This window comes from Tachyglossus aculeatus, chromosome 6 (assembly GCF_015852505.1).
Source record: "Tachyglossus aculeatus isolate mTacAcu1 chromosome 6, mTacAcu1.pri, whole genome shotgun sequence".
NCBI classification, from domain to species: Eukaryota; Metazoa; Chordata; class Mammalia; order Monotremata; family Tachyglossidae; genus Tachyglossus; species Tachyglossus aculeatus.
Window position 1 is genome coordinate 34,946,294 of NC_052071.1, and position 20,496 is coordinate 34,966,789.

General features: G+C 65.1%; 1 protein-coding gene across 1 annotated transcript in view; it reads left to right on the forward strand.

Annotated features, from left to right (window-relative positions):
- RBM10 (RNA binding motif protein 10) overlaps positions 1–20,496 on the forward strand; it is a 31,750-nt gene that overhangs the window by 10,906 nt on the left and 348 nt on the right. Inside the window, 23 exon segments of the mRNA XM_038747826.1 lie at positions 3,028–3,170; positions 5,330–5,387; positions 5,389–5,517; positions 9,851–10,042; positions 11,566–11,635; positions 13,987–14,060; positions 15,699–15,785; positions 16,274–16,334; positions 16,682–16,858; positions 16,967–17,127; positions 17,402–17,499; positions 17,583–17,670; positions 17,766–17,949; positions 18,049–18,203; positions 18,340–18,463; positions 18,601–18,692; positions 18,826–18,990; positions 19,078–19,227; positions 19,366–19,431; positions 19,625–19,810; positions 19,900–19,974; positions 20,066–20,169; positions 20,280–20,409. Of these exon segments, the coding sequence (XP_038603754.1) occupies positions 3,028–3,170; positions 5,330–5,387; positions 5,389–5,517; positions 9,851–10,042; positions 11,566–11,635; positions 13,987–14,060; positions 15,699–15,785; positions 16,274–16,334; positions 16,682–16,858; positions 16,967–17,127; positions 17,402–17,499; positions 17,583–17,670; positions 17,766–17,949; positions 18,049–18,203; positions 18,340–18,463; positions 18,601–18,692; positions 18,826–18,990; positions 19,078–19,227; positions 19,366–19,431; positions 19,625–19,810; positions 19,900–19,974; positions 20,066–20,169; positions 20,280–20,409 (2,769 nt within the window).

Consider the following 20,496-nt stretch of genomic DNA (forward strand, 5'->3'; position numbering starts at 1 on the left):
CACAGAGAAGTGAAGTGGCTTGCCAAAGGTCCCACAGCAGACAAGTGGCGGAGCCAGGTTTAGAACCCACATCCTCCGACTCCCAAACCCGGGTTCATCCCACTAAGCTCGATGCCTTTCCGCTCCCAGTTGGGCAGCTGGGAGGGCCGTTACTTTGTGGTGGGGGCCCAACAGCGGGTCGCGTCGTACCGCCAAGACTGCCAGTGGGCACCGGAACTGTCTGGCCCAGCTCCGAAAACCAGCGGATCTGCAATCTGGGGCTCGTAGGAGGGACGTTGGGAGCTTAAGTGGTTTTCCGTCCACGGCCATGCTCTGGCCCCAAGACCGTGAGTACTGGGGGCTTGCGACCTCCCCCATTATCGTTCCCTCCCCCGCTGTTAAGTTCGCTGAGGCCCCGTAGGGAGAGAAAGGGATGAGACAGGCAACTCATAAGGAACTCTGCTCCAGCCCCACGTTCGACTGCTGCCAATGGGAGCTGTTTTCCTGCAGTCCTTGTTGAGGCCTAACGAAGCGTCGGGCTGTCACCGTGCGATCCCCTTTGGGCTGCCAACACGCCCTCCTCGGCAAGTGTTTTAATTCCCTGAGAGCCCGAGTCATTTCTCTTAGGTTCCTGCTCGGGACTGCTGCCCGGCTGCCTTCTTGAGTTCCCCTCCCTTCAGTGCATGTGAAGAGCATCCCTGGGAGAGGCTTAAAAGAGGCTTTTTTTTCCCTTTCTGTTTTTCTAGACTGCCATTTGGAAGGATCCTAAGTGGGCTGTAAAGAGTGGTTGGTATCTCACCCACCTGGGCCAGAGCCTTGCCTTGGAAGGGAGTGCCTTTTGGACCCGCACCCACTCCTCTTGTTAATTCCAGGTTGGCTTTCCAGGAGGATCCGCTCAGATCCCCGAACTCTGCCCCCGAGAACCGGGGGCGGAGCCCTTGGGTCGCTGGCTCCGTGGCCTCTTTGTCCCGGACCGAAGTCCTCAGTCAGGTTCAGTGGGACGGAGCCCCCAGCGCCCCGTAGGACGGGGCGCCCGGCTCTGCCGTCGCCACTGCGCGTTTGGGCTAGCGCGTGATTAGAGAGTCAGGGAGCCCGCGACGCGAGGCCGTGTGGCTACGGGGCGCCGCGCTCTCCGGAGGAAAAGTTTCCGCACAGCTTGGGACACGGTGAGTACTTCCACGCCGGTCTTGCTTTCCGCAGGGTTTTGCTAGAATGCAGGCCCCGGGGAAGGCGCATGCCGGGAAGGGAACCCAACAATCGCCTCGTCGGACCCGCCGGCCCTTCGTCTCCGTGAGCCTCCTTCAGATGTTTGGACTGAGGCAGGAGAGGCAGCCCACGCTCCGCCTGGTCGAGGGCGTGCGGAAGTTGGGCTTTAGGGGTCCTTTTCCCCGGTAGTCTAAGCCGACTTGCCAATTTCGGGGGGGGCCCACCCGTTCGGCCACTCTGGAGGCTCCCAGAAGGTGCCGTCCTCCGTTCCTGGTAGTCAGAGCTCCTGACTTGGTGGAGGCAGGCCCTCGCGCTTCCAGGCTCCGTAACAGAAGCCCGGGTCTTCCCTGTCCGCTGGGAACGCTTCAAGGAAGCAGTGTGGCCTAGTGGCTAAAAGCATGGGCCCGAGAGCCAGAGTTTAATCCCGGCTCCACCACTCACTTGCTCTGTGACCTTGGGCAAGACACTACACTCCTCTGTGCCTCAGTTTCCTCAACTACAGAAGGGAGATTCGATAGCTGTTCTCCCTCCCTCTGAACCCCACGTGGGACAGGGTCGGCATCCGGCCCGATCGACTTGTAACTACCCCAGTGCTTAGAACAGTGTTTGACACCATAGGACGTACTTAACTGCCGTAAAATTAAAAAAAGAAAAAGCACTTGAGTAGCACGGCGTGTCCAGCTTTTGTCAGAGAGCCACGTCTGGGTGTGGGCCGGTCAGCTTGCTGAAGCTGGCGCTTGGAGAGGGCCCCGATTTTGGGGGTGAGGTGGGATCAGGGAATTCCGGGCAGCTGAAGATGTCCAGGAAGGATTAGAGGGAGGCTCGGAGAGCTCAGAATTCTGGGGCCTGGTTAAAGTCGTCGTCATCTTTCCCTCCTTGCCCTCTCTCCCTCCAGGGTGGGATGAAGGCATATCCCACTGGAAATGACGGATGAGCCTCATGCCTGTGAGGGGGAATCGGTCCCCCAGAGCGAAGCAAGTTGGCAGACCAGGGGCAGCACGCCGCCCGGGCCGCGGGGACGGGGGTCATATCCCACGGGACTCATTTACGGCCAACACTGCTGGGGCATCCGTAGAGTTACCGTTACCCGGCCGGGGCTGTCGCCTCAGTGACCCCCGGGACCTCGACCACCCCAGGGAACATTTTCGGAAACCCTTTTGGGTCCATCCACCTGATGGAATGTGCCAGGGAGTTTTTCGGTCAGAGCCCCCCATCCCTCCCCACGAAACCCCTACTTGCCGAGCCGGACCCAGGACTGGGCCCTTTCCCCTGGAGCCCCAGCAGGATAAAACCCGAGGCTCTTCCCAGAAAAGTCCCGTCTGCTCCTCCGATCCTCCACCTGTCCAGTTGTGGCTCAACGGAAATAGACCGATGGGAAGCTCCCAGGACTCGGCTTTAGTGAGTCGTTCACCCTGTTTTCTAAAAAAGTAACTGAAATCAACTCTGTCGGCCCGGGAAGCCCAGCACCCTGTTGAGCGGCTCTCCCCGAGACCGATTTTTAGAGGTGCCGGATAGGATTTGAGCAGAAACGAACGGCGCAGGAGCTGCCTGCTTCCTGAGGAGCCAGAGTCCCGCTCAAGACATCGGAGAGAGCCAGCCTGGGCCTGGGAACCAGGCTTCTAAGTCCGCGGAGGCCGGGGTCAGAGTTGGATTTCTTCCTCGGCAGAAACGAGACGGATTGGGCCGGCTGACCGGGAAGGAAAAGGAAGCAGGCTTGGCTGAGGAGCCCGGGGGTTCGGCCCTCCTCATTCCTTCCCTCCCCGACAGATGCGGGAGGTTCTGTCGTGTCCCGTGTCCCGTCCCCCTGCCTCGGCTGATTCTCGGCTTCCTTGGTTTTGGCAGGTCTCCGGTGGGAGCCCGTCCCCCAGGCTGGCGGAGCATGGTGGCAGCGGCGGTGGCGGCTGGGAACTGAAAAGGAGCCAGCGGCCGAGGAGGGGCCCCTGCAGCCCCCGCAGGCCCCAGCAGGAGATGGAGTATGAGAGACGGTAATGCCCCCGCCTCCCACCCCGTCCCGGCCGGGGGAGTGGAGCGGAGAGGGAGGGAGGGAGAGGCAGGGGTGAGTCCGGCGGCCAAAATCTGCCCTTTTCCCAGGCCCCGCGGCCTGGAGGTCTGCCCCGGGGGACAGAGCGACCACTGGCCCCGCTCCTTAAGGAGCTTGAGGGTGAGCTTGGTGATAGGCTCCTCCCTGAGGCAGGTAGCGGCTGCAGCTAAGCCCCCTCCCCCGGCTCCAGCCCCCCACCACCAGAGTTCTGCACCCCAGTTTGCCGGAGAAGCCCAGACTTCTATCCAGATTTTCCAACCCCCGACTCGGAACTCTGCCCTTTCTGTGTGCTCCAGCAGAAAGATCAAGGGCCTGGGAAGCAGAAGACCTGGGTTCAGTCCCGGCATTGCCCCTTTCCTGCTGTGTGACCTCGGGCAAGTCACTTCACTTCTCCGTGCCTCAGTTCCCGCATCTGTAAAATGGGGGCTCAGCACACTAAGACTGTGAGCACCATGGGGGACAGGGGACTTGATGATCTCGCATCCACCCCGCTGCTTGGCGCATTGTAAGCGCTTAGTAAAGGTTATCATTATTATTTCTTTTGACCCCCTGCTCCGGGCCCCCACTTCTTTGCCTGGGAAATAGAAAGGATCACGTCGGGGGAGTGGTCCGGGGAAGCTCTCCGTTAATCGGTAGTATTTATTGAGCGTCAACTCTGTCCCGAGCACTTTCCTAGTCACCTAGCAGAGTGTCACGTCCCGAAGAGAAGCAGCGCGGCCCGTTGGGAAGAGCAGGGACCTGGGAGTAGTCCGAGGACCTGGGTTCTAATTCCGGCTCCACCACTTGTCTGCCGGGTGACCTTGGGCAAATCATTTCACTTCTCGGTGCCTCGGTTCCCTCATCTGCAAAATGGAGAGTCAATACCTGTTCTCCCTCCTACTTAGACTGTGAGCCCCAGGTGGGATCTGATGATCTTGGATCCACCCCAGTGCATAGCCCAGTGCTTGGCACGTACTAAGCGCATAACAGATACCACAGTTACGATGATTATTCCTGCACCGGAGGAGTTTACAGCCTAATGTCCTCCCAGGCAGGACAGTTAAATGCTTTCCCAATCAACGAATAGAATACTATTACTTGGATGGGGATGAATCCAGAATAGCCCCCGGAATTGCTTCACAATGGGAACCACCAGGGCAAGCGTCGTTGACGCCCAGCCGCGCTTCGCCAGCAAGCCGATTTCAGGGCGGGCCAACTGGCTCTTTGGCGTGCCAGGGCCTTCGTGGTTCAAAGCCAAGGCACGTACCTATGTGGGACGGGGATCGACCTGATCCGATTAGACTACCGTTCTTCCGGGGCTGCCGGTGGGAGGCAGAAGAATCTCAGGGGGGCCCGCCGAGAAGCAGAGGAGCTCACGATGGTCGGCCGCTGGGATTGCTCCCCCACCCCACCACAGCCACTGGGGCCACCGAACCCCGCTGCTGGTTATCAGCCGTGGGGGCTCTGCTGGCAGTGATAGCTGCAGCCCGCAGCCTCCCCTGCTACTGTTTCCATCCCTTTCTGCCTCGCTCCCGGGGTCTCTCTGTTTCCCTCTTCTTAACCCCAGGCAAAGTAGGGGTCGTTCTCCTAGTTTTTAAAGCGAGAGATGGCCAGCGAGACAGACTGCTAAATGGAATGGGAAAGAAGCTACTTGCGGTTGTGCTATTACAACTCACGGGGGGAACCCTGTAGGGAAGAGAAGCCTGGAGCCACTGTCCCCACCTAAACCGCACAGGTCGGGGGCCTCTGACTCCTGCTGCCGCTGTAGCGGAAAATCAGGTGGAAACCGGAGCCCGTGAAGAAGAACGTGATGGTCGTTCTTCCGTCGTTTACCTATTACCTCCCTCCCTTCGGCCTGCCTTCCTCCCACCGTCGGCCTGGGGGGTCCATCTTAGGGAGGCACAGATGGACCAGGGGGTCCGTTTTAGGGAGGCACAGATGGACGGAAGGGTCTGATTCGTCGACGTGTGGAGTTTGATCCCACTTCTGCCTGCTCATGGCCCTTCTCGGTGCTCCTTCCCACTGGTTGCCCGGCCGAGTTGAAAGATGCCTCCGAAGGTGGGCGGTGGGGAGGGGAGCCCTCCTGTGGGAAACTAACCCGCCCTCGCGTCTCCGTCCCCTCAGAGGCGGCCGCGGAGATCGAACCGGCCGCTACGGCGCCACCGACCGCTCCCAGGACGACGGGGGGGGAGAGCCGCAGCCAGAGGGACCATGACTATCGGGACATGGACTACCGCTCCTACCCCCGGGACTTCGGCGGCCAGGACTCCAAGCACGACTACGAAGACTCGTCTGAGGAGCAGAGTGCAGAGGTGAGGGTTGAGGCGCCGGGCCCCAGGTCGTGTCTCTCCTCCCAGCCGCCCTCTCCCTCGGCGAGAACGGAAGGACGCCGGCACCTCGTCGTGAACGTGACCCGGTCTCCGGGGAGAGACTGGAGATGGGGCAGCTGGGGACCCTTGGGCGTCGCAGTTCGTGGCTTCCTTAGGCCGGCGGTCGGGAGTCGCGCGATGGGCCGGCGGGGAGTCGGCCCTGGCTGAGGGAGGCCGTTTAGACCCAGCCGGAGTGATGGGAATTAGGGAGGTGGGACCGTCGTTTGTCTCCCACCCAGAGGTCTGACCCAGATGGGCACCGTGAGGCTCTGGGGATTCTCCACCTCCTCCGGGGCCGGGGTTTCTGGCCGCGTAGGCGTCTCAGTCGGCTAGCTGGGGTGGAGAACCGCCGGCTGCTAGGTCGAGCCATCCTTCCCTCCCCCGTCCAACTCCTTGGCTGCTACGGAAGTCCAGGTCAAACAGGGTCAGGGATGCGTGCGCTGAATGCCCCCGGCAAGGAGATGAGACGAGCGTGGATTGGCACGGGCGGGTTATCCCGCCAACCGGCCCCCACGGATCCATCGCGCGCTTTCTTGACAAGCGGCTTGAGCTGGGCCCAGGGAAAGCGGCGGTCTTTTGTCCTGGGCCTTAAACTCCAGAGTTCGGAGACTACGCTAACCCTCCCCGAGTTGGGTTTTGGCCCGGCTGGGCCGACCTCGGCCGATTCCGAGCCTGGGCTTGTCGGGGCGGGGCGTCCTCTCTGCAGGGTCCCAGAGACAGCACTTGGAGCAGGCCATCCGGGATGATGCCCGGCTAATCGGTCCCTGCTGGTTCACTTCACTAGCATCCTCCACCAGGTTCTCTAGCCGGAATTGGGGTTGGGATCTCCGTCTTCCTCCTCCGCAACCGTCCCGTGGCCTTGGTAGTCTTCAGCCCCCGCCGAACGGTTCTCCTCTCCCAAAGTTTTCTCTGGGACAAAGTCTCTGGTCTCGCTGCAGGAACAGCGGAACAGGGGCTTGGGGTTCTGCGGCTTGCCCCACCTGCCGTGCGGCCAAAGTCCCGTCTCATCTCCCGATGTCGGGAACTAGCCGGGTTTTCCCTGCCGGGCCGGGTGGCGTGCTGACACCTGGAATGGAGTGGGTCGGGTGCTGAGCACCTGAGGATGACCTAGGGACCAGAATGGTGGGCTCCCCGGGGCCCTCGCGGCTGTTGCCTCCCTCTGCCCCCCGCCTCATCCTTTCCTTCCCCACGTCTCGGGGGCCTTCCATGTACTTTCTGCTAAGCCTTCCGGGGTGTCCGAGCAGGGTGAAACCTGAGGGCCAGTGGGCTTAGGTTCTTCCTGGTTTCTCTCCCCTCCCTTGTATCCATCCAGAGAAGCTTTTCCCCAGTTTCTGCCACTCGCCCCAGCTTCTGGTCCGAGTCAGGTTGCACCCTAACGGAGCCCCCCACCCCGTCCCCGGCCTTTAAGGTTCAGCGGCCGGCCTTCCTGACGCAAACGCTGTCCCAGGCTGGCTGCTGGGATTTGGGGCGGGCCCGGCTTGGGAGCAGGGCTGGGAGGGGCAGGCCGTAATAAGCCAGGCGCCTCATTCAGATCCTGTGAGGAAGCCCGTCTTTCCTCTGTCGGGGTCTTGGTACATTTGGTTGGTTTTGGGGGGTGTCAGCAGAATCGATGCAGTGGGGCAGGGCAAGAAAGAGGTGGCATTTCCCTGCCCTGGGATACCGGGGGGATTTGGCTTCCGCCCTTGATGTTGCCGGACGGAACTTCGGTTGTCCTGAAAGAAGCAGGTGGGGCGGGACCATCAGCTTCAAAGTCTCTACCCGCCCTCTGTCCTCGTTCGTCCCTTTCCCCCCACCTCCCCCAGAGACTGATGGATAAGCCCTTTGTCCCTCTCTGCCTGAGACTTGGGAGGCTAGAAGACTCTGTCTCGCTTTACTCTTCCCGGAGGGGGACCGTGGTGGTGGAGTAAAGAGCCCGTCAGCGTCTCCCCCGTTAATGCTCCTAATGTCGAGGGGTCAGAGAAGGGGCCGTGGACCGTCTGCTCCCAGTAACGTGGTCCCTGCTCCGGCCCGTCTACCGGGGCTCCGGGGGCTGCCGTCCTAAGGGTGGGAGGTAGGGGCAAGAGAATAACTGAAACCAACGCGTTCTGCTCCGCCCGATGGCGGGCCACCAGCAGAGAGGAGAGAGGTTCGGCGTTGTTTTTAATCACACGTGGGGTTTCGGTCGGCCTGACCGAGACAGTGGTGTTTATTGAGGACTTACTGAGTGCAGGGCACTGTCCTGAGCCCTGTAGAATATTGTACGTAGAATCGGTCCCTGCCTCCGAGGAGCTTACAGCCTAGCCGGGGAGAGAGATGTCAGCATCAATTTCCAGGAAGAAGAAGCAGTCGAGTCTAGAAGGGTTCAGTTGGGGTGAGGGTGTAAACGCTTAGAAATGCAGACTTCAGTGCAGAGGTGATGCATCCGGAAGGGAAAATGGAACGGGGAGGTGAGAGGTTAGTCAGGGAAGGCTTTCTGGAGGGGCTGTGATTTTAGTAGGTCTTTGAAGATGGGAAGGTGGTGGTCTGTCTGATTGATTCAGTCGTATTTACCGAGCACTTAAACCGTGTGCAGAGCACTGCTCTGAGCGCTTGTAAAGTACAGTTCGGCAACAAATAGAGACAATCCATACCCAACAGCGGGCTCACGGTCTGATGGGAAGTGGGAGGGAGTTCCCGGCGGGAGCGAGGGCATGTGTGCGGACTGGGCGCTGGCGGCGGTCCGGGGGAGCGAAGCCGATTGAGTCCTCCAAGTTGGGAATGGCAGTCAACGGCCCCAAGCCAGTCACGGCAGGGCCTGCTTAGCGGCGTCTTACCGGGCCGGGGCCGGGATTAAGGGGCACTAGCGAGACGAGCTTCACTGCCGCTGTACGTCCGAGTCCCAGGATCCTCGGCGAGGAAATCAGACGGGGTGGGGGAGACGCCCTCCGCTTGTCGAGGCCACCGATTGAACGGAGCCGAGCTGGGGGATGCGTAGCTGAATCAGCCCCAGAGGGGAAGGCCGTCAGTGGCCAGCTTGATGCTGGACCAGTCTCTGCTCCCATTCATCGCTCTCCTTGCCCTCACATCTGGGCAGACGTGCCCGCAGACCGTCTCCTGCTCTGGCTCCTGCCGTCCACCTCGCCAGAGACAAAGTCTTCCCTTCCGGGAGCCCGCCACGGGCGCCGCGTTGCGCCGCTTGCCTCCGGAGCCGGATTCCGCTGGCCCGGTTCTTTTCCCCCCCCCGGGTTCACCGTTGGTTTGCCGTGCCTCACCTCCACCCCCGCCGGCCTGGCCCGGCACACGGGCAGACGGGACTTGGGGAACCCGCCTGGTTGACGGGGCGTCCGGATCCCGGGAGGGAAGGGGTGAGAAGGAAACCCGCTCCGGTCTGTCGCGAACTACGGGCCGAGGAGACGGTCGCTAGACAGTGGGAGGAAGGGGAGCCATCGGTGGGGTGTAACCGGCCTCGCTCTACGGTGCCCGGGCCTCCCCCCTTCAATCTCATTTAGGTGTCGTCTGTCCGCTCTGTGCGGACTAAGGCGGGCCAGCGGGTCTTGCCTGAGACCCCGCCTGCTCCTCGTGAGCTGTGGTGGCAGCACGGTCCTCGGTGGCCTCTGGGTTGTCGGTGGATGAGGGGTCTCTCCCAGGGCTGGCGGCCCTCGGGCTCGAAGCCGTGGCCGCCCCACAGAAACGTCCCCAGCCCTTCCTAACGTCTGGCCTGGTTGCCGAGCGATCTCTGGTCCCAGCCCCCACCTTGCTCCCCTAGACCGTGGCAGGAGAGGTCTGCTTCTGGGAACAGCCAGGTGGGCCAAAGCATGGCCCCCGAGGCGGCCGGTCGCTTAGCCGCCTGAGCTGGGAAGGATCAGGAGAACAGCCGGCTGGCTTGGAGAGAGCCGCGGGCTCGGCGGACGGGGTCCGTGGGGAGGCCGAGGGCTGCCACAGCCGTCTTACACCTGCAGGCCCCCACATCCTCCCCGGCGAGGTCCTTGCTGGCCGCCCGACCCGGCGGCGGTCACGGTTCTCGGCGAATCCCTCCTCCAGTCCTCTCGGTCAGCGCTCGGCTTCGTCTCCGACCCGGCACGTGGGGGGCTGGGGAGAGGGGCGCGGCGGGACTCCCAGCTCGGTTGGGCCCCTTTGGGGGCTGCCTCGCTCTCGGCCGGCTCCCCCCACGCCCCAGGCAGAAGACGGTCGGGCACGTGGCCTCCCAGAGCCCGAGAGGGGCTCCTGAGCACCGGCTCTTCGGAGCCGTGAGCAGCCTTCCCGGTCCCCAGGCCGGGGCCGGGCTCACCGTCCGGTCTCGTCTCGTTCTGTTGATCAGGATTCCTATGAGGCTTCCTCGGGGTCTGAGACTCAGCGCAAGCGGGACAGCCCTACCGAGCCGTTGGGTTTCCCCGGAGACGGCGACTACCGGGACCAGGACTATCGGACAGAGCAAGGGGAGGAGGAGGAGGAGAAGGCCAGTAACATCATCATGCTGAGGATGCTCCCTCAGTCAGCCACTGAAAACGACGTACGTGCAGCCAGGGCTTTGTGCGCTCCCCTCCTCCCCGCTTGGTTGGGGACCCTGGCCGCGAACGTCCGAGATTCCGAGCAGCCCCAGATTTGGGGGGGGACGGGCCGGGGGCCGGGAAGGGGTGGGACCGTGGGGGGCGGACGGCCCCGGAGCCGCTCTCCGCTGCCTCTCTCCTCTTGCCTCGGGCCGTAGCAAGGGCCACGCGACTCGAATCAGGTCCTCGCTGCTCCGCTCCCGCCTGCGGGCGGGGGGCCGGCGGGCAGGAGAGGTGACAGCTGAAGGGGGGAGAGGCCCGCTCGTATCGGGAGAGCTCCGGGACGGAAGCGTCGGTAAAGTCGAGGAGTGCGTTCGGGGCCGGCCGTCTGTCCGCGCCCCTCGCCCACATGGACACACCGGGGGCCGCCGAGGAGAGCGGGGGTGGGGTGTCTGTAGTGCGCCGCTCCAGTGTCATTTGGCAGGAAGCCGCTCTCGGGAGTGGGGTGTCTGAGGCTGAGCTTTCCTGGCGTCGGAGAGGGAGCGGGGCCACGAGGGCACTCGGGAGTTCTGGGTTTCTCAGGGACCGGGATGTTGCTCGTTGACTCCTAGGCCCACTCGTCTTGCCGCCCCGCTCCCCGAGGTCGTCTGCTTCCCCGGGGCGGGTCGCTCCGTGTGGGGAAGCTCCCTTCGCTCCGGAGACGGCCGTTTGCTCTGGTGGGGTAATGGACCCCGTCCCTCGGCTCTGGTGGTTCCGCTCCGGCCCGGGGCGGGGGGTCGATCCAGGTCCGAATCCTGAGCCCCCTTCTTTCTCTCCGCCCCCCGAGCTTTATCTTGTACGCCGGCAGCCGGGGCGGGGAGGAGCCCTGGGCTGGAGGGGTTCGTGGGCCGTGTTTGTCCCGGGGCCGCTGGTGTCCGGGAGGCTCCCCGTGGTCACTCGTTCCGGTTTGTCAGCAGGACCCGTCCGGACCTGGGCGGGGGGGAGGAGGACGGGGCAGGGGATGGAGAGCGGCCCAGCCGGCCCAAGCCTACTTGTCTCTCCATCCCTGGTCTGGGGATGGCGGCGGGGGCTGCCGAGGAAGCGGAGTCGGGCGTCGTCCGGCCCCGGGGCGGCCCCGGTGAGGGCTGCGCCTCCTCGCCGGGGGTGTCGGCGGGAGTCCCGCCCCTGGCACGGGAACCTCCGAGCAAGGAAGCTTTCGCTCTGCCGCCTCGTGGGGAGGGCATTGAAAGAGCTGCGAGGGCAGGCCCGCCGTCCTTCCCCACTCTGGCCAGTCCAAGCCACGGTGGGGTCCGGACTGCCAGGCGACGAGGGGCCCGGCCGGTTGGGGGTGTGGAGGGAGCGCCTCAGGGTGGAGCCGGGCAGAGGAGCGGGCATCCGAACCCTGGGCCCGCTAGAAAGAAGCGGTACCCACCCGAGACGTCCGCAGAAGGGCCCAAAAGGCCGTGCGGGGGTTTCCCGGATCTCCCCCAGGCGTTCCGCCCCAAGGAAAAAAGCCACACGGGTCCACGCGTTTAGCAGCCTTGACGTTCCTTCTGCTTCTCCACAGATCCGAGCGCAGCTGCAGTCACACGGGATCCAGGCGCGGGAGGTGCGGCTGATGCGGAACAAATCATCAGGTGAGCTTTCGTTCGCAGTGCCGCCTCCTTCTGACCTCAGTGCACACATCTCTCCCCTTCCCGCCCTGATTCTTTCCCTTCCGCCCCAATTCCTGCTGTAGCTGCAACTGGAATCGTGGCCCTCTCTCCCCCACCCCTTTCCTTCCCTCTCCTTCCTTTCCCGCTCCACCCAGCAACTCCCGTGAGGGGGATTGTGGAAACTAGCGGCTGCTTCGAGGGATGGGTGCGGGGCCCGGGGGGCAGGCCCAGGCCCGGAGAGGAGCAGTTCCTCCGCAGAGCTTTCCCCGGGGATGCTCCCCCTCGACCGGGCCTCGGGCGGCTGACGAGGCGACAGCCTCTGCCCAGAAGTCAGAGGGAAGTGTGCCTAGTCGTGCCTGGAGGCACGTACCCGGAGAGGAGAAAGGGGCGGTCCTGTGCCGGGCCCGTCCCAATGAGAGGAGGCACCCCATATTCCCTCCTTCCCCCAGCCGGTCAGTTTGGAACTGATCTCTCACTTGGAAGTGGCTCTCAGCAGGATGAAGCAGAGTGGGGCATCACTCTGTGTTTCCTATTGCTTCTTCTCTTTCTCCCTGTCACGCTCTCACTCTTTTCTCCAGGTCCCCCTTCCTCCCTCCCCCTCTCCCCCCCCCGCGCCCCCCGTAGCCCACTGCCAGGTTTAGCCCCCCCGAGTTAGTCGTGCCATTTTCTCTAAGAATAACCAAGACTGGCAATTTCTTGCCAGTCAGGTCTGCTAAACCGTTGCCCTCTCCCAAATGCTTAGAACGGTGGTCTGCACACAGTGAGTGCTCAGTAAAGTGCTTTGCACATAGTGCTTAATAAATGCTATTATTGTTATTAGTAAATTGAAGATGGGGGGGGTCCCCTCAAGAAGCTTTTTCTTCCCTTCCTCTCCCCCAGCTGAGCAACTTTTAATGGCCCTGAATCGAATAATAATCATCATCATTTCCTCAAAGAACCTCTCCAAGACTCTGGCCTTGATCGGGGGCAGGATTACCAGTTCAGACCTGTGCCCTCCCCCCGTTCCAGTAATCACTAAGCCGAACCCCCTAGGTCAGATCGGCGAGGTTTTGCAGACACGGCCTCCTCTTCTCTCCCGGAGGCTTCGTGGTTTCCCCCCCCCCGTCTCCCCAAGTGGAGATCAGCGGGGCCCGGGGCCGCTCCAGATGGCGGTTCCTGGCCGGGAGCGCACCTCGGCCACTGCTCTCCGTTGGATCAAGTGACGCGGCCCCGTGGTGGGCTTTTGGGCGGCTCTCCGTGCCAACCGTAAATTGCGGTCCGGGGTGGGGTGAGGGTTGGTTTAGCCGCTCCTGAAGGTGTGGGGTCTGAGAATGAGGTGAGGGGGAGGCTCTGTGCTGGAAGCCCTTAGCTGTGAGGGGCCGGGAAATCCTTAAGATGGAACGGAAAGGGGAGCATCATCCTTTCAAAACCCGTGACCGGGGCTTGGGCAGGCAGAAGCCATGCCGTGGCCTTGATTTTCCTCCCACACATCGGTGTTTGGGCTGAGCCAGAACCCTGAGGGTCTCCAGGATGCCCGGTGGAGCGGGAGCCCGACAGACCCAAGTCAAGTCCCTGCTCGTCTGTCGCTTTTATCCCCCCTACCCCGCCGTAGTTACCCTGGGGGGTGAGTTGTGTGTTCCCGAGATTGGCCCGTGGCCTCATCCAATCGACACCGTAGTACCCTCGCTCTCTGAGCCTGGCGTGATCTGTGTCTCGGTTCCACCCACGCTTCCGGCCAGTGATGTTCCCGGATGATCCCAGGAGCCCTCCCCGGAGGTTGGGCTGCCATCCCCTACGACTTAGTTGCCTCCTGGCCTCCCTGCCGAGGCAGCCAGAGGCCGGCCGTCACCTCCCGGGCTCATCGCGGTTGCCCTTCTAACCAGAAATCTTGGGGCAGATTAAGAATATTAACCCGCCCCCACGTCCTAGAGTCAGAGGACCCCGTCGTTAGCCCAGATCGCTCCCCTCCATCCCCGTTTCTTCAGCTCCGTAATTGTAGAGAGAGAGAGGAGCAGGCGAGCTGAGTGTTTCTTTCAAAGCCTGGGCCCCAGGCCCTGGTTTATGAGTGCGACTGCTGGAGCACGTTGCCTTTAGCCGAGCCCCCGTGGGCAGGCAGGGCCCCTCCCGTCCCTTCCCCGTCCCCCGCCACCCACCCCTTCGCGTCCCTCCTCCCCGGGCCCGCATCCTCTCTCTTCTCTCTCTTTCTACCTCTTCCCCTTCCTTCCCTGCCCCCTCCCGGCCTCCCCTCCTTCCCCCCCCCCCCCCCCCCCGTTTCTGGTACAGCCCCCCGGGAACGTGATGTGACCAAAGCTGTTGACTAACCCACTGCGTCTGTATCTGAATGCTGTCTCCAGGTCAGAGCCGAGGCTTCGCCTTCGTCGAGTTTAATCACTTGCAGGACGCTACACGATGGATGGAAGCCAATCAGGTTGCTTTGCCGCACTTGAACCCCACAAGTACTCCTCTGTAAATGACCGCTCCCGTCGGCTGGGTCACAGCGACGCAGCTAGCTCTCCCCGCCCGCCGGCCCCCGGCCCCTCCTCCCCTCGCCGGGCTCCGGGTCGAGGACCCGGCGCGCCCACCGGTCCGAGACGGCGGCTTCGGGGGAAGCCGCCGCCTCCTCCGGATTCTCCCCTCGGCTCTCTCCTCCGTCCCCGTCCCCCCGCAGTCCCCGGGTGTCTGTCGGACACCCGCAGAGGAACCTGCGGGCCGGCCGCCGGCCTCGTTCTCCTCCGAGCCCTCGCTGCGCTGTAGGGTAAGCCCTGGCCGAGGAGCGCGGGCACCCGGAGAGAGGCGGGCCCGTTTCTCCCAGGAGGCCCGACTTGCCCAGTCTGCCGGGCCGGGCCGGAGCGGTTCCTCTCGCCCCCCCGTCAGGGACACCTCAAAGGAAGGCCCCGAGTTTCATCTCGGTAACGGCCGCCTCCGGTCACAGTGGTGGGCAGCGAGCGGGAGGAAGAGGGGGCCTTTTCGGGCCCCCTCAGCTGCCGCTCTTCCCTGGGGGGGCTGGAGAGTCCCTCTCCCTGCCCCCCGCGCCCATCCGCCCGGGAAGGATGGTCGCCTGCGGGAGCCAGGCTGTGGAGACTCGCGGGCGTTCGTTAGCCGGACCAGTCAGTGTCCTTTCTCTTTGCGTTTGAGTCTGCCGGTCGCTTCCCACCCCTCTCCCCGACCCCGGGTCCCTAGAGGAGCGGGGGCTTACCGCCCGTGGTCCTGGGGCTCCTCGTTGAAGCTGGTTGGCACGGGGCCGGGCCCGGACGGCCGGCGTGTGGCGGGCCGACGGGGCAGCCGTCCCTCCCGCGCTCCCGGGCCGAAGTAGGCTAGCGTCCCTTCCGGGGTCGGACCTGGGCGTCGGGGCCGGGAACCGTTTCCGCTCCCACGCGCATCAGGGCCAGAGAGGCGATCTCTAGCTGATCTCCATCTAGTTCCCTTGCCCCCGGGCCCCCCCCCATGCCCTCCGGTCGCCCCAGAGGGAGCAGCGTTTTGCTCCCGGGGAGCGGCGGCTCGGGGCGATGAGAGGCTGGGAGACGGGAGGCGTGGCCAAGGAAAGGGTCCAGGCAGGGCCGAGCCCCGACCGGGCCCCGGCGGTCGGTCGCAAGTAGCCGCGGAGGCCGAGGCTGGAACCGACGGCACGTAGGGTAGTGCGGCGGGCCCGGGGCCCAGCCGGTCGTGAAGGAGGTGGCCTCACGCCAGGAGCTTTCGTCTTTGATCATGGCTGCTTTCTCTCTCTTTGTCTCTTCTCTCTCTCTCCATCTTTCTGTTTCTCTCTCTCTCTCTCGTCCCTAAGCGTAGCCGCTGTAGCGTGGGCCCCGGGCCTGGCCAGTTATCAGTGCCAAGCCGGCCCCCCCCCGCCAGCGGGTTGACGTTGGTTAGACAGTGCGCGCGCGCACGTGTGTGTGGCAAAGCAGTGCCCGAGTGCCGCACCCTGAGGCTGTGGCCCCTGTCCCTCCGCTCCCTGTCCCTCATCCATTCAGCTGAAGGGCTCGTTCACTCTCTTTTCCTGTGCTGAGGCGGTGTGCCAGGCGCTGCCCCTCTAGCCCCGGCCTCATTGTCCTCTACTTCTTCCCCGCAGCACTCCCTCAGCATCCTGGGCCAGAAGGTTTCCATGCACTACAGCGACCCAAAGCCCAAGATCAACGAGGACTGGCTCTGCAACAAGGTGAGGCGGGGCCGGCCGGACCCCGAGAGAGGCGGGAGTCCCGGCAGAGGCCCAGGTCGGGGACGGGTGGGCCGAGTCCTTGCCCGGCCCCGTGGAGGGTGGCCGGGTTTTCCCCTCAGGGGTCGTCCCTGCCTCCGTTCGGAATCCTTGCCCTATCCCGGCGTCGGTGAGGATACTCCCAGGAGCGGCTCCGTAGTTGGGAGCGCCCAGGCCGTGCCCCCGAGCAGCGCCGACACGTTCTTTCCCCAAACTGTCTCTATATGTTGCCAATTTGTACTTCCCAAGCGCTTAGTACAGTGCTCCACACATAGTAAGCGCTCAATAAATACGATTGATGATGGTGATGATGAAATGGCAACTGAGAGAGAGAGAGAGCGCGGGCCGAGCGGCTTCCGTGCCCCGGGGCCGGGGTCTCGGCGGGCCGGCCCCACCTCCATCCCTCCCTCCCCCCCCGTCATCCTCTCCGTGGGCCGGCCTGTGTCTTGCAGTGTGGCGTGCAGAACTTCAAACGGCGGGAAAAGTGCTTCAAATGCGGAGTGCCTAAATCAGGTGAGCCGCCGTCGGGGGAGGGAGGCCCTGGGCGGCGTCCCCCCCGGGGGCAGCCTTGGCGCTCCCGTCTCACCCACGTGATGCCCCTTCCCCGCCAGACCCCGTCCTGAGGGGATAGATGGGAGTTTGGCTCAGCGCCCCGGGTTTGCGGGTGGGGGGAAAGGAAGGTGTCCCTTAAGGTAGTAAGTGCCCAAGGGGCCAGGGGGTGATATGCCGGGTCCCTCCCTCTGCCCCCCGGCCCAGAAGCGGTGGTACCCCAGCCTGAGGGCCTTCCCTTCCGGGGCCGGGCCCCGGTCTTGCTCTCCTGCCTCTTCCCGCCTCCTCACCTCCCGCCCTCCCGCTTCCAGAGGCCGAGCAGAAGCTGCCCCCGGGCACCCGACTGGAACAACAGATCGTGCCCCTGGGGGGCCGGGAGCTGAGCCAGGGGCTGCTGCCCTTGCCCCAGCCCTACCAGGGCCAGGGCGTCCTGCCCGCCCAGCCCCTCTCCCAAGGCTCGGAGCCCTGCGCGGAGAACGCCAACGACAGTGAGTGCGGAGCCCGGCCCGGGCCCGGACCGGGGGGAGCGCGGTGGGGTCCTCCTTGAGGGTCGCGGGCGGCAGGCCCGTGACCCCCGCCCGTCCCCCACTGCGCAGCCATCATCCTGCGGAACCTGAACCCACACAGCACCATGGATTCGATCCTGGGAGCCCTGGCCCCCTACGCCGTCTTGTCCTCCTCCAACGTCCGGGTCATCAAGGACAAGCAGACGCAGCTGAACCGCGGCTTTGCCTTCATCCAGCTCTCCACCATCGTGGTGAGGGCGGCACAGGGGGGGCCGGGCAGCCAGGGCCCCGGTCCCCGTATGAGCGTGCGTCTCCCCGGGGGGCGGGGGACCGGCTGGGCGCTCCCGGCTCCCGGGAGAGGGGGCTCCCGGGCACCGCCGCTGCCCCGGGTCGCCCCCGGCAGCGGAGCGGCTTTGGGAGAGCCCGCCCCTCTCCCTCCCCCGTCCCCCGTCCCTCCCCTCCCGGAGAAGGCCCAACGGAGCCGGGGGCCCCCCCGGCCTGACCCTCTTCTCCTCCCAACGGCAGGAGGCCGCTCAGCTGCTCCAGATCCTGCAGGCCCTGCACCCTCCTCTCACTATCGACGGCAAGACCATCAACGTGGAATTTGCCAAAGGGTCCAAGAGGTGCGGCCCGTGCCGGGGGGCGGCGGCGGCGGGGCCGAGCCCTTCCGCCCCCGGCGCCTCACGCGCGCTCCTTCTCCCCCCAGGGACATGGCCTCCAACGACGGCAACCGCATCAATGCCGCCTCGGTGGCCAGTACGGCCATCGCGGCAGCTCAGTGGGCCATCTCCCAGGTAACGGCGGGGAGCCAGCGGCCCGTCTCGTCGTGCCGTGCCTCCGTCCGTCCGCCTCCGTAACCCACCTTCCGCCTCGACCCGTTCCCCTTCAGGCGTCCCAGGGTGGGGACGGGAGCTGGGCGGCCCAGGAGGAGCAGGCCGTGGATTACGGCTACTACCAGCAGGACGACAGCTACTGCAGCCAGAGCGCAGAGGCCGCCCTCTACGCCCACAGCTACCTCAAGGGAGCCAAGCCCCCGGGCAGCGCAGGCGGCAAAGGGGACCCTACGGGATCAGGTGGGTGCCCTCCCTGAGCCGGGACCGCGGGCCTCCCGGGGCGGGTCCCCCCCCCCGCCCCCCAGCTTGCTTCCTGTCCCCTCTCTCTCTCTCCCACAGGGAGCGAGGCGTCCCTGGAGCCGGGGGTGCCCGGAGTGGAGCCCGTGCCATTGCTTCAGCCCTTCCCCCGGGCCCAGCCCGGCACCGTGCCCAACGTCTACCAACAGCCAGGGGCCGAGGCGGGCGGCCCGCAAGGAGCCGCCCCCAACAACCAGGTGGGGAGGAGGACCCCGGGCCGAGCCCCGGCCCTCGGCGGCGTCCGGCTCCCGAGCCTTTCCAGAACCGGGGGGGGGAGCGTGGCCGGCCTCGACCACCTGATCCCCGGTGACCCGGCCCCCCCACCGCCCCTAGGCCCAGCCCTACACCATCGTGTCTCCAGCCGTGCTGAAACCGGACCTCCTGAGCCCCGCGCAGCCCGGCACCGCCCCCCCTCCGGCCACCAGCCCCACCGGCCAGGAGCCCTACGGCCAGTACCGTGAGTAGCCGGCGGGCCCGGGGCCCGGGTGGGTGTCTCCCCGGACCCGAGCGGTCGGGTGCATCTGCCTTGGCTAGACGGGCGGAGTGAAGGTGGGTGACCTCCCCCTCGCCTACCCCCTCGACTTCCCTCTCCAGCCGTCCCCGACGTCTCCACCTATCAGTACGACGAGACCTCCGGCTACTACTATGACCCCCAGACGGGCCTCTACTACGACCCCAACTCTCAGGTGAGCAGCGGGACAGAGGGGAGCAGGTGATCAGGGGTCTTGGAGGGGGGCGGTAGCCCCAAGGCACCCAGTGAGGTCGGGGGTTGGGGGGGGAACTCTCCTCTCTCACCCTCCTCTCCGCCCCCCGCCCCAGTATTACTACAACGCCCAGAGCCAGCAGTACCTGTACTGGGACGGGGACCGCCGAACCTACGTGCCGGCCATGGAGCAGACCGCCGACGGCCACAAAGAGGGCGGGCCCGGGCTAAAGGAGGGCAAGGAGAAGAAGGAGAAGCACAAGACCAAGACTGCCCAGCAGGTGAGAAGGGGCCCCGGCCCAGGGGGCTCGGGGGGGCCCAGAGAGGGGTGTGTGATGGGCCACCCCTTTCCCCCGGCCTGGCCCCAGATTGCCAAAGATATGGAGCGCTGGGCTCGCAGCCTCAACAAGCAAAAGGAGAATTTCAAGAACAGCTTCCAGCCCATCAGCTCCCTGCGCGAAGACGAGCGGCGAGAGTCTGCCACGGCCGACGCTGGCTACGCCATCCTCGAAAAGAAGGTGCCTACCTCCCGTCCTCGCCACCCCTCTCTGCCCCCGTCCGGCCTCTCGTAAAACCGTCCTCCCGCTCGCGGGTCGAGAGTCGGGCTGCTGGGCCGCCCGGCCCCGCCACTCAGCCGGGAGCGTGTCTTTTCTCAGGGAGCGCTGGCCGAGAGGCAGCACGCCAGCCTGGACGTCCCGAAGCTGACCAGCGATGACCGGCTGGTGAGTCGTCCCCCCCCCGCCCCCGGAGCGCACGGGGGGGAGGCGGGCGGGACGCGGGGACGGAAGCCGCTGAGCCCTAACCCTTCTCCGTGGGGTGAGGGTTGGAGTAGGAACGTCCTCGGCTTCCTCCTGCTCCCGGGCCCGCCAGCGGGGTGATCCTCCTCCCCATCCTCCCCATCCTCCTCCTCCTCAGAGCCCACCGCGGGGGCTGGTGGCGGCCTACAGCGGGGAGAGCGACAGCGAGGAGGAGCAGGAGCGCAGCGCCGAGCGGGAGGAGAAACTGACGGACTGGCAGAAGCTGGCTTGCCTGCTCTGCCGCCGCCAGTTCCCCAGCAAGGAGGCCCTCATCCGCCACCAGCAGCTGTCGGGGCTGCACAAGGTAGCGAGCCGGGAGGGCCGGGGCCGCCGGGGCCCCGGGGCGCTGACCCCCGAGGGCCCGACCGCCGGCTCAACCGTCCCTCTCCGCAGCAAAACCTGGAGATCCACCGGCGGGCCCACCTGTCGGAGAACGAGCTGGAGGCCTTGGAGAAAAACGACATGGAGGTGAGGGGGAGCGGACCGGCGGCCCTCCCTCCCTCCCGGCGCGGGGCCTGCCCCTCCCCTCCGCCCGCAAACCCCCCGCCTCTCGCCGTAGATGAAGTACCGGGACCGCGCCGCAGAACGCAGGGAGAAGTACGGCATCCCGGAGCCCCCCGAGCCCAAGAAGAGGAAGTACGGAGCCGTAGCCGCTGCCACAGTGTGAGTGTCTGGGAACGGGGAAGGGCCCCGGGGCCGGCTCCGGGATGAGGCCGGGCCTGCCCGCTCCCTCCTCCCTCCCTCACCCGCCCCCCTCTTCCCTCTCCCGCCAGGGACTTCGAGCAGCCGACCCGGGACGGGCTGGGGAGCGACAACATCGGGAGCCGCATGTTGCAGGCCATGGGGTGGAAGGAGGGCAGCGGGCTGGGCCGCAAGAAACAGGGCATCGTCGCACCCATCGAGGTGAGGACCCGGGCTCCCCTTGCCCCCGAGCCGCCTCGGGGCCGACTCCCAACGGGCCCCCCCCCCTTCTTGCCCCCTCCCCCAAAC